A 12,974-nucleotide genomic window follows, 5' to 3' on the forward strand; every position below is an offset into this window, starting at 1 on the left:
TACATTATATAGCATCTGTAAATGTATTATTTAAAAAAAAACCACAATTATAAGTATTATAATAATTCTTTAATAAAAGACAACTCCTGAAAATAAAGCCAAGAAAAAATATAAGTTGAATGGGTTTATAAAGAACAGAACACCATGAATGCCAAATATAACAGAGGAACTTACTGTTGCATAATGAATTGCATAGTCTTTGCATTGCTGTGTAACAGACGAGAAAAACATCACAATATTGATTTTTTTTAAAAAAATGATTGTCATTCTTGGTCATTTGTTTTGAGGTTTATGGCAGCCAGAACTGTTGACAAGCAGTCCCCAAGAGCACTTGGTTTTGAACCATAAGAGGAGCAAATGTCTCTGAAAACAAAAATGTGTAAATGCAAACATTTATATTCCTCCCCCCCCCCCCCCCCCCCCACCCCCGAAAGATTAGATTATCTTCAAATCTTGGAACATTAACTGTAAAGAACGCAATGAACATGGATGAAACAGGGCATGAAAAAATAATTTGGAATAATTCATCAAAAAGAACACAGTGAATATGAGTGGTGTGAATGTTCATTTTCTCAGATCCATTAATGTCAAATTCTCCCTTTATGGAAAGTAATGTGTAAATAGTCATTACATTTGTAATATAACCTTTTATATGAAAATACATATTCTACTCTGCATAGGTAATTGGTCTGTTGACCACAATCCTTTGCCCCTCGAACACCAACTTTATATATTCATTTAATACTTTCATCTGCAGGCTTCAATCAGGCACAATAGTGTTTAACCGGTGTAGGATTGCTAAAATAAATTGTATGCAGTAAAATTAAATTTCCTTTCCCGTGGAGAGGACAAAAATCATCTAATATCTATTAAGCCCCTCCCCTTGAGAAGAAAATATTTGTGTAAATCGTATCATTTTGCATAACTACAATAGCAGATTCATAAAAAAATTAAACTACATCTTAATTAAAAATTTAACATCTTACCCCTTTATACAGATTCAGTAGTACAGTAGCAAACAAACATTCACCTTGAATGTGTGGTCTGCGAGTCCAGTAACAATACCAGATAAGGCCTCATTAATTCTCATTGGCAAGAAATTTACATCATATAATTCTACCCATCTTTATAAAGATCATAATTTCTGATATTTCAAAAGGAACCATGATCATAAGAAAAGGCAAAATCCATTATTTAGTCCTGGTCTTCCTAGTTACTTGCACCAGCGTCTATAGCATGGCAAGTTGTACCAAATATAGAATAAAATGTAGTTCATGTTGGCTGAACTGCTTTCTTCAGTTTGTCTATTTCCAGCTATAAATAAAAAAATAATATTATTAACTTCAATGTTTCAAAGAGATGGAGAAAATAATTGTATTTCATTAAATTGTAGGACACAACATTATTAAATTGTATTAAACAACAAGTATTAAATTGCCTGCCACATTGACCACCGCCAGTGGGCTGATAACGCCTCAAACCGTGCATCTTGGCGCCTCACAGTTTGGCGGGCAGCAGCCTCCTTTGAAGAAGACCGCAGAGCCTACCTCACTGACAAAAGGCAAAGGAGGAAAAACCCAACACCCAACCCCAACCAACCAATTTTCCCTTGCAACCGCTGCAATCGTGTCTGCCTGTCCCGCATCGGACTGGTCAGCCACAAACGAGCCTGCAGCTGACGTGGACTTTTTACCCCCTCCATAAATCTTCGTCCGCGAAGCCAAGCCAAAGAAAAAGAAGAGGACACAACAAATGACATTCTTCATGTGTGCTTTCAATAAAGAACATTGGTAGGATATTTATTTCACAGTGCAAGATATAGTGCAGTTGGAATGTGTTCCGTTCTGCACACTTACTTTAGAAAATATATTATGAACATTGGACTTTAATCATGACCAGGGCCCATTTAAAATAAGACACTTGTCCTTCAAATGTAGGCCCAAAAATGTGACAGGTATTTAGAATTATGCATACCATACATGCCAGCCTACAAGTCGACTCTTGTATAAGATGACCCACAGAATTTCCACTTACGATGTAGGTTTTGAACTATACTCGCTGTAATAGAATATCTCAAGTCTGGCACTGACCAGTGAGGTGATGCTGTCACAATATTTTAAAAAGCAAATTACCCAGTAAAGGTAAAAATTTAATTAGCTAATTTTAAAATAAACCACAGTCGGCTCCTTTAACAGAGCGTTTAAAGATAGTACAAAGCTGAAAGCAGATAGACCCCATGGTGGAGCGCTAAGACTTCGCTGTCAAGGTGTACACTTGCTGTGAGGCAGCACTGAGACTTCGCTGTCAAGGTGTATACTTGCTGTGGGGCAGCGCTGAGACTTCGCTGTCAAGGTTAGCACTGTACACTTGCCGTGGGGCAGTGCTGAGAATTTGCTGTCAAGGTTTGCACTGTACACTTGCAGTGGGGCAGTGCTGAGACTTCGCTGTCAAGGATCATATTCAATACTTGGCGTATAAGACGACCCTGGTTTGGGCTGACATTTTTAATCGTCGAGTCTTGTCTTATGTGCTGGCATATACGGTACTTTACTGAACATGGAAAAAAATCCACTAACCAATGAAAGCAAATATTCCATATAAATAATATGACTAGGAATGCAGACTTCTCTTCTGGAGAAACTGCTACAACGTGAAAAGCCAACAGAAACAGATTCTACAACTTTTAATTGGAATTGGAGAAATACTCGTACAAAAATCTAAAATGTCAGTGAGACCCAAGCATGAATTATTTTATAAAGCTGCAAAAGGCACAATGATGTGAATATTCTCCTTCAGTACAAGAAATAATTCATCTGTAAAATGCAAAGCTTGTTCTCCAAAGTAAATGGAATAACTATAAACCAACATTTACCTGCAAGGAAATACGATGTTTCTTTTCTTCTTCTAATTCATGCCTTAGTTCAGTTAATTCTTTTCTGTAGATAATAGAATAATTGGTTGTTACTTTGGAGAGTGACGTTACAATCATACAGCATGAGTGGTTTTTAATCCAGCATCATAAATTTTTAAGCAGGCTTACCGGTCACATTAACCTCATTGGGTCAATAATTTGAACAAATAGTAACAGCCCTTATGAGGGGGGACCAACTGAATTAAGGAAAAAGCCCTTTAGTATGGGTTCATAGATAACCCTGCATCAGGAAAGAGTTTAAAAAAAATGCAATCTGAAGAAGGCAGCATCAAATGGAGAACTAAAAAAAAATGCAGTTATCAAGTTACTCCATTGGGTTTAATTTCAGATTTGTTCATCCAATTTCCTGCAATTTGCATTTGTACATGATTACAATGCATTGTTACAAAAGTTTGGTTGACTCAGATCACTGAGGTTTCTATTAAGTATTAAGCCTTTCCTACTTTTTTCGGAATAAACATGAAACTATGAAAGTTTCCACTTCATTTTCCACCAATTTCTCTAGGGATAGTTTCATTGAAGTCAGACCGAAGTAACAAATTAGAAATGAATTGCTGGGACAGTGAAAAGGGCATTTTTTTGAAGCCTTGAGGAACCTTTTATACAGTAAAAATGAAATTAAATGACATAATCACAAAGCCAACTGATTTACAGTCCTTCCATAATTATTTGTCTATTTTAATACATCCACTTCAGTGTTTTGCAATTTAATGTCTTGAAAGAGGTAGAAAATTCCAGTTTTGAAAAGGAAATTTTCATGAAATCTTATGCTTTCTAAGCATATATTCCAAATGTTTCAGATTTTAAACTGATGTTCATAGTCACATTAAGTATCTACAGTCCCAATACATTGAACTGTGCAAATGTATGGTATTATTGAAGTTTATGCCATTCAATCTGGCTCTGCTAAGCACAGCAGCAAACAAAAAGATATAAACTTGTTCATTTCTTAGGGTGCCAAGAATTATTCTTGGAGACATCCTTAAATCCCCAAGAGCCCAGAAATAAATAAGTAGACCAATAAATAATAATAATGGTAGTTAACATAGATCAAGGTGTGAAATTATATTTCCCCTTGTTAAAAATGACTTAATTGGATGCAAAGATATTACTTGTACTGGATCTTCAGTTTCTCAACCAAAGTCATCAAGTCAGCTACTTGTGCCTTAATATCTTCTACAGTCATCTTCTGCCCGTTATTTATCTCAGTTGAATCCTTCACCTCAGCAGCATTTATTATCCCAATGCTTTGTTTGAATGATGGCTGAAACAGTGGAAGAACAATAAAAATGGATAATTCACCTTAAACAAGTGTAAAGATTCTAAACTAGCATGAGGAATTTTTTCTTTTAAATTAATGATAACATAATCTGCTGTTTTGAACTTTGAAAAAGGACTTCAAACACTTTTTTAAATATGCTACACAAAAAAGGTAATTAAAAAAAAAATTAGCCATACAGAATGGTAACATGCCCTCTGGCCCTCGAGGCAACGCTACCCACATTTACCTACTATCCCCAAACATTTTGAATGGTGGGAGGAAACTGGAGCACTGTAATAGCGTTGCCCTAACCGCTACGCTAACAGCGCTACCCTCCAAAATCTATAAATTTTATGGTGCTCTGCAACAACAGGAGAACTAAAAAAAAAATGCAGTTATCAAGTTTACATTGGATATAATTTCAGATTTGGTCATCCTGGTCAAATGCATGGCCATCTAGATACCTTGAAGTGAAAAATAAATTGAGCTCGCAGTGCAAGACCAGTTTTTCAGGGTACATTGAATGGGAGAGTAGTTCGAAAGTAAAATTGCTGGGTATCCAACTACAGAGAGCATTGTGAAACCCAGGTATAAATTGAGGAGCAATCATGTGAGAAAATCAAACATTTTAAATTACAAGTTGTTTCTCTGCAGAGAAATCAGTTTTTCTGACCTAAACCAAAGTAATTTGCATTCATAACATGCGATTTATTTGCAATTAACTGAACAATTGTATTTGTCACCACCATACCTTTTTGATTATTTCAGAAGGCTTTGGCTTGGCAATTTCATCTTCTTTCTCTTTGATTATTTCAGAATTTTTATCCAAGTTACTGTCAACCGAATTCTGTGGGTTTTTTTTAAAAGTTAAAACAAACAACTTGAAAAATATAATTTACTATGTGACAATCTACACGTCTTTGCAAAAAAACTACCTCCAACTAAACTGTTAGCTTTCAAAATTGGTTACTGGTTCTAACAAATATCATTCCAGATTATAGATCTCAAAAAACTACCTCCAACTAAACTGTTACCTTTCAAAATTGGTTACTGGTTCTAACAAATATCATTCCAGATTATAGATCTCAAAAAACTACCTCCAACTAAACTGTTACCTTTCAAAATTGGTTACTGGTTCTAACAAATATCATTCCACATTATAGATCTCAAAAAATATGCTTATGGAATGGGGTGAACACTTGAAAATGCATATTAGTAATCTTCTTTTGGTGAAATTATTAAACAGATTTTCACATCTGATACCCATGCTGCACATTTTGGCTCTATCTGTTGCAGTTAATTTTGGACAGTTTTAGAATGACTTTCAAGATGAATAATTTGCATCAATGTTTCGCAAAATTTGGTAAGCAAAATCTGGAGTATCATGAAGCTATCTATCATTTAATCAAGAATTTGAGAACGAAAACTTGTTTTTCATACATTTTCATTTTCTCAGGAACAATTCATTATTTTCAATTGTTTTGCTCATGGCATTTTAATATCAAATTTTTCCTAAGGATTACTCCAGTGAACTTTAAGACTAAACATATCAATCAGCTGCCTGATGGTCACGTTCACTTTTTACAGATGTTGACTGACCTATTTAAATGGCCTAACAAAAGATTCAACTACAGATGAGCTGATAGTTGACAGAGAATTCCATGCGTCGTCTACAACTTAGATAGCATCAAAGTAAAGACTCCTAAGGCTTACAAATGATCTGGGCAACATAATGCTTACACCAACCGGACGGAATCCCTGCACCAGAGGCATTAATTTTGTATGTCTCGCTAGGAAACCTTACACATTATAATTTTTAGAAAAAAATACAGTGAAATGATTCCCACATTGGAATATGTTTTTTTAAAATGTAGGGGTTGCTAAAATAAAGAGTTTAGAAGAATGACATCATGGCTGAAACATATCTACATTTTAGCATCATTTTGGAAATCAAGTAATAAATATTTTAAATCTATCACTGGAATGCAATTCTGGTTTAACGGCTTATTATCCAAGATTTTTTTAAATAATTATTTGCAATGCAGAATCACAACCTTCCATTTTATTATTGGTTCAGATATAAAGGCAGTAAAAAAAGATATCCTCTTCTACTCATTGAGATCCCCCTCAGTCTTTGAAGACAATTATGTAACTTCTGGCAGTTCAGTCTTGATATGCATTTTTTTTTCCAGACCCCCGCTACTTGATGCAGCTTATTTTCAGTGCGGCTTCGCTTTCTATCCCAGCCCTAATTTTCCAATCAGGGACAACCAAATACATGCCTCAGCTCTCAAATTCTCCCCTTTCTTTTGACTTCTCCTTACCCATGATGCTTGCATTCACTGTGGGAAACAAAGGTATACTAATATTGTTCTCCAGATTTGTCCCATGTTTTTTCTGATCTTGCTGACGTTTCCTGTCATGTAGAAGTCTACAGCCGACCACTGCCTCCAACAAACTGGCAAATAGTTGGACACAAAATATTTGACAGGACGGACATATTTCATTATTCCATGGTCTAACTCTTTTCAATGACAGCTCGTGAGCAAGAATGGACAAAAACAGTCGACTCTTCCTTTGTAGTATGGACATGAGTCATGCTAATACCCCTAGTGCAGGCTAGGAAGCAAATTTGGGGTTGTACTATTTGCATGGCTTAATCCACAACAAGGCAGCATATTCAGCCCAAGATGACTGGTACTTGCGCTGGTTACTTTGTGCAGGTAAAATTCAGCAAAATAACATTGCTCTGTGACAGCGTTGATCAAAGGGAACTCACAGGTTGACTAGAAATAAAAGTGCTGGGTGGCCTTCTCCCTGGCAATCTTGGCCTGCTGGCTGTTGGGTGAGTGAGTTTCTCACTACAAGATTCTACTGTGTCAAAGCTGATGAGATCTGAAACAGAAACAACATGTTATTTTAACAATGTCTTGGTGGAAGTCAGCAGGTTGGGCAGCATCAGTGGGAGAAAAGGAAATGCCTACGTTTCTGGCCAGAACCCTTCATCATTTGTTGCATTATCTGGTCAAGTCAAGTTCAAGTTTATTGTCATCAGATTGTACATATTAATAGAGTAAATTCTTATCGTAGGACCTGCAAAGTCAATTTTATAATATTTGATAATATAACAACAATAAAATATTTAGCAACTAAGCTGTAAAATTTGAGCAATGTGTCATTCGTTCATGTTACAAAACTGAACTGAAGGTTGACTGGAAAAGTTTTATGACAATTAAGCTCCACGCTTGATCAGATGGGGAAATGGCCCAATGAATGGAATATGGAATTCAACTCTGAGAAGTGCTAAGTGATGCAGTTTGGTAAATTAAACAGGGCAGGACTTACACAGTAAATGGCAGGGCTCTATAGATTGTTGGAGAACAGATACCTTGGGTACAACTACACAATTCCCTCAATGTGGTGATACAGGTAGACAGCATTTGGCACCCTTGCCTTCTCAGTCAGGGTTTTGAGCACAAGTGTTGGTACATACGATGACACCTGGAATACTGAGTGTAGCTCTAATCACTGAGCTTATAGGAAGATGTCATTAAGCTGGTAAACATGCAGAAATGTAGTAAAAACACTGATGCTAGAGGAACTCAGCTGGACTTACAGCGTCCATGGGAGGTAAAGATACATCACTGACAATTTTGGCCTGAGCCTTTCCTCAAGGTACAAGTAAGAGAAAGGCATCTGTATTGGGGGGAAAAGGGTAGAATGGGAGGAGGAGGACAATGGATCAACATACAAAACAGGTTTATTAGAAATGATAAAAGGGCAGGAGAGAGGAAAGGTGAGAAATGAATTTGGCTCTGTGAAAGGAGACAGAGCACGCGAGAGTGCAACACTAGAGGAAAGGAGACTTCGGGAAAGATGATAGGTTGGGGGGAGGGGGGGGGAAGAGGTCTAAAGGAAGCCAGTGATGTTTATGCTAATGTCATATAGTTGGTTACCCAGATGGAATACAAAGTGATGTTTCTCCAATTTACAGGTGGCCTCAGTCTGACAGGGCAGGAGACTATGGACAGATTTTTAAACTGATGCACAGAAGTAATCACGAAGGAGGTGGGAGAGACTGAGTGACCAGACTGGCAAAAACACATGAATCCTTGTCAAGTTTCTTGCAGAGAAATACCCTTTTGCACGAATGGTTGTCACAACTCCCCTTTTTCTTGTGTTGGGGAAATGAAATGGGTGACTTCCACGATGTTTCCAAAACCCAGGCATGGGTCAATCGAAATGACCATTACTTTGGTCACAATCCGATGCAGCAATACTACTTTTCCTGACGGTGAGAATCAGCCAAATTGTCCATTATCGTACAGAGTCATTCCTGCTCTGTGTTCGATGAGATGGCTACTGGTCATTAAGTGCTATTCCTTCAGTGTTCCACCCACAGGACTCTCTCACCACCTTTGTCCCTGGAAAATGCACCCAATGTTCTTACTCCTCTATAAAGTAGCGAATTTGGGTACAACCTGGTACTAGCTGTTGCCACCAAGTCTCTCCACATCTTTGAATGATGATACACTAATTGAAACAGGAGCTGGTAATAGGAGAGATTGAATTGGATGGAACTTTTTTCTCTGGTTAGTCAGTGGCTTTGGGCAGACTTTTCAAAGATTTATAAAAGTACAAGGTAGGGTAAATGGTCACAGTCTTTTGTCCAAGGTTGGGAAAATAACATAAAAATCTTAATCTTTTTCACATATTATAAACGGCCTAACCAAATTTTATATAGCACTCAACTAAACAAGACTGGTTTAACTGCACTTGGAATACTGTATGCAATTCTGGGTCACATCATTACAAAGGTTGAGGAGGTTTTGGAAAGAGTACAGAAAAGATTTAACAGGATATTGCCTGGTTTATAGGTAAATTTTAAGGGAGAGATCAGAAAAACTTGGCCTGTTTTCTCTGGAGCATAGAAGGCTATAATTCCAATGCCACAGGTGCTCTGTGATTAGTAAGGAATTGCATAAGGTGGTAAGTGGGTGGAAAGAAAAAGGTTGAAAACCACTGTTTTAATCGTACCAAATTGACTCGTTATGTGCACGGTTTTATAACTCCAAAGGAAATGGGCCAATGACAATTTTTCTCAGCAAAATATTTCAGTAACAATTGGGTCTAGAGCCGTGATTCTCAACTTCCCCTTCCCACTCACATACCACCTTAAGCAATTCCTTACTAATCACAGAGCACTGATGGCATAGGGATTACTTAAAATGGTATGTGAGTGGAAAGAAAAAGGTTGAGAACCACTGGTCAGTGTCCTTGGAAGAGAATCTAAGGGACCAGAGAGGAAGCACAGCCAATTCTGAGGACAGGAAGTCAATGAAAGAATAGCAGACACCAGTCAGTGTTGAATATTAAATATTGGATGAAAAATTGATAACTCTTTAGAACTAAATTCAGCAAAGAGGTTATGGAAAATGATAAGGAACCTGAAAAATGTCTTCTTAGGGTGAAAAAGGGAAAGTACAACCTCACAATTCGTATTTCAGCAAGAGTATGAGTCAAGAAAATAGAAATAACACAAAAATATTAATGGAACAAACAACATTGCAATAGGGAGGCATGATTCAAAAAGGTCAAAGCAATGTCTTGAAGCAAAATTAGACTTTTGAAGCTAAGTTAACCAAATTAAATTACAGCCGTAATCATGTTTCTAAAGATGACCAATCTCTGAACTTCTATTGATGGACACAAATAAGGTGAAGTGGAACTTCATATGGAGCAAAGCAAAGAAGTAAAACTGGCACAAAGATTCATATAGAAACAATAAGAAAACATTTTCCAAACTGTCCACTGTGCTAAAGAATAATTAACTAAGAAAATCAAAACTACAATAAATTTTATTCAGAGGTTTACCAATGTCAGGAGCTTTGTCAGGCACAAGTTCTGTGGACTTTGGTCGAATAATCGATGACACCAGGTCAGATTTTGGTCTAAGCACTGCTGAGTCAAGGTCTAGCTTTGGTCTAATGTAAGGCACCTCTCCATTAGTTCTGCGAAAGAGACAGAAATTGTTACATGATTATTCATATATTTCAGGTCATAATCATCTTTGACTGTACAGTCTATAATTTCAATTATGGGTAAAACACAGGATTCTGTTGACACCGTGGTTAAGTGAAAAAACACACAAATGGTGGAGAAACTCAGCAGGTCAAATAGTGCCTTTATGTAGCAAAGGTAAAGATACATCACCAACGTTTCAAAACGTTGTGAGTGAAGTTTATGAAATTGTAATCAATTGCATGTGCCTTTTCTAAAAATAAAAATAAATGGAAAAAAAAATTATTGTCCCATTTGTTACACAAATGTGCTGGTGAAAGTCAGCAGGTTCTGCAGCATCCATAGGAGGCAAAGATATATAACCAACATTTTGGGCCTGAGCCTTTGTATTGGTTGTATTGCCTCCCATTGGATACTACGGGACCTACTGTGTTTCTACAGCACTTGTGTGTATCGTCAGAAAATGAAGCATCTGCAGACTTTATGTCATTAGAAAAAAGTTATTGCTGTTGCCGTAATTAATTATTAGAAAAAGCTGTCACTATACCAGTTTCCTAAATATTGAAAATAAAGAAAAATGTAGACATTTGAAATTTAAGATGAAATGAAACAGTGGAATACGTTCTATAGGTCAGGTGGCCTGTATGGAGAGTAATACCATTAACCTTTTTAAGTTAGTTTCCCAGTTCATCTGAAAGCTTAAGTTAGAAAATGTGTATTATGGTGTCTCGGCTTGTAAATAATTTAGTTTGACCTTTTCTAACATTTTAATGATATACTTTTTCATCGGATGCAAGGATCGACAACGAGATAGACAACAGACTCGCCAAGGCAAATAGCGCCTTTGGAAGACTACACAAGAGTCTGGAAAAACAACCAACTGAAAAACCTCACAAAGATTAGCGTATACAGAGCCATTGTCATACCCACACTCCTGTTCGGCTCCGAATCATGGGTCCTCTACCGGCATCACCTACGGCTCCTAGAACGCTTCCACCAGCGTTGTCTCCGCTCCATCCTCAACATTCATTGGAGTGACTTCATCCTTAACATCGAAGTACTCGAGATGGCAGAGGCCGACAGCATCGAATCCACACTGCTGAAGATCCAACTGCGCTGGGTAGGTCACGTCTCCAGAATGGAGGACCATCGCCTTCCCAAGATCGTGTTATATGGCGAGCTCTCCACTGGCCACCGTGTCAGAGGTGCACCAAAGAAGAGGTACAAGGACTGCCTAAAGAAATCTCTTGGTGCCTGCCACATTGACCACGCCAGTGGGCTGATATCGCCTCAAACCGTGCATCTTGGCGCCCCACAGTTCGGCGGGCAGCAACCTCCTTTGAAGAAGACCGCAGAGCCCACCTCACTGACAAAAGACAAAGGAGGAAAAACCCAATACCCAACCCCAACCAACCAATTTTCCCCTGCAACCACTGCAACCATGTCTGCCTGTCCCGCATCGGACTTGTCAGCCACAAACAAGCCTGCAGCTGACGTGGACATTTACCCCTCCATAAATCTTCATCTGCGAAGCCAAGCCAAAGAAAAAAGAAAGAAAATGATATACTTCACCACAGTTCCAATTGCCAAGGAAAGATGAGAAGGTTGCAGTGGGAAGCAAAACAAGTTGTAGATTGTGCAAGATTGCAGAATGATAAAGACCAGCTGATTGCTCAGATCACTGATTATCGTAATTTAGCACAGGAAAAGTGAACCAGCTAACTTTGCAAATTACAGGGAAAGAAAATATCTATAAAAATGACAAGACTTTAAAAAAAAGTAACCTTAGCGTGCAATTGCAGACTCAATGTAAATTATATTATGAGAGATCCAACAATTCAAAAAAGAGAAGCAGAATTCTTGGTGTTGAATTTGATGAAGACCCGTTAGAATACTTGGATCTCCATTGAATGAAGAATGCAAAAAGATGGCGACAAGATTTTTCTCAATCTAGCAGGAACAAAATGCTTAATTGATTGATACACACAGTAAAGGGCATAATAACTGAAGTGAAAAAAAATGAAGACAAATCAAGTAATATATTTTTGGATGGCTCCCAATGGTGGTGTGAATTATAATACGACAGCAGATATTTACGAAAATAAAATTTAAGATGATTCAGAAATAAAGGTCTTTCTATTGAAGAAGCATTGAAAAGCATAGAGAGATAGACTGCAGCAGAGCAGGAATTCTGCCTTCAAGCTTGTGCTGGTTTATTTAAAGAATTCAGGATTTTTTTTCAACTACTCTGCTCTTTATTATCGGATTGTTCATGATGTACAACTTGATGAAGCAGTGTCTCTCCAGACCATGGTGCACAAACAAAAAACACAACACACTGTACATAATCAAAACAAATATATTGTGGTGGTGAAAGCAGTGGAAGAAACACAGCCACCACGTTGAGGGTCGTTAATGACGGTTTTTATTCCAATTCAACACGCCCCTTTAAGGGCAGCATGAGCTCAGTCACCTGGTGCATTGTGACATTATAATCGCTGCCCAGGGTCCACGCTGGAAGGGATGGTGGAGTCAGAGAGAAACCTCTGATGACACCATTTCTCCATGGCTGCCCCACCACGTGGCGACACAAGTGGGGCCGGTTCACCATGAGGATGTGCCCTGCCACAATATATTTATATGGGTCTTCTCTAATTCTCTGGGCCATATTTAGACAATGCTAATTTATTTAGACAATAAATGTCTATGGAGGAAAGGGAGACCTTGGTGATCCTCTCAGCTATTTGAATAGTCCACTGC

The 12,974-nt window shown here is 37.8% G+C and overlaps 1 protein-coding gene across 3 annotated transcripts in view; it reads right to left on the reverse strand.

The window, feature by feature from the left end:
* Window positions 1-966: 966 nt before the first annotated feature.
* The window catches only part of cd2ap (CD2-associated protein), a 187,673-nt gene continuing 175,665 nt past the window's right edge, over window positions 967-12,974 (reverse strand). For all 3 annotated transcript variants that reach the window (XM_069886760.1, XM_069886759.1, XM_069886761.1), the window contains 6 exons: window positions 10,068-10,204; window positions 6,973-7,088; window positions 4,945-5,040; window positions 4,045-4,196; window positions 2,873-2,936; window positions 967-1,314 (listed from right to left, as the gene is read on the reverse strand). In XM_069886760.1, the coding sequence (XP_069742861.1) occupies window positions 1,273-1,314; window positions 2,873-2,936; window positions 4,045-4,196; window positions 4,945-5,040; window positions 6,973-7,088; window positions 10,068-10,204 (607 nt within the window). In that variant the 3' untranslated portion in view covers window positions 967-1,272. The remainder of the gene's footprint in view (window positions 1,315-2,872; window positions 2,937-4,044; window positions 4,197-4,944; window positions 5,041-6,972; window positions 7,089-10,067; window positions 10,205-12,974) is intronic.

This window comes from Narcine bancroftii, chromosome 6 (genome assembly GCF_036971445.1).
Source record: "Narcine bancroftii isolate sNarBan1 chromosome 6, sNarBan1.hap1, whole genome shotgun sequence".
Lineage (NCBI taxonomy): Eukaryota > Metazoa > Chordata > Chondrichthyes > Torpediniformes > Narcinidae > Narcine > Narcine bancroftii.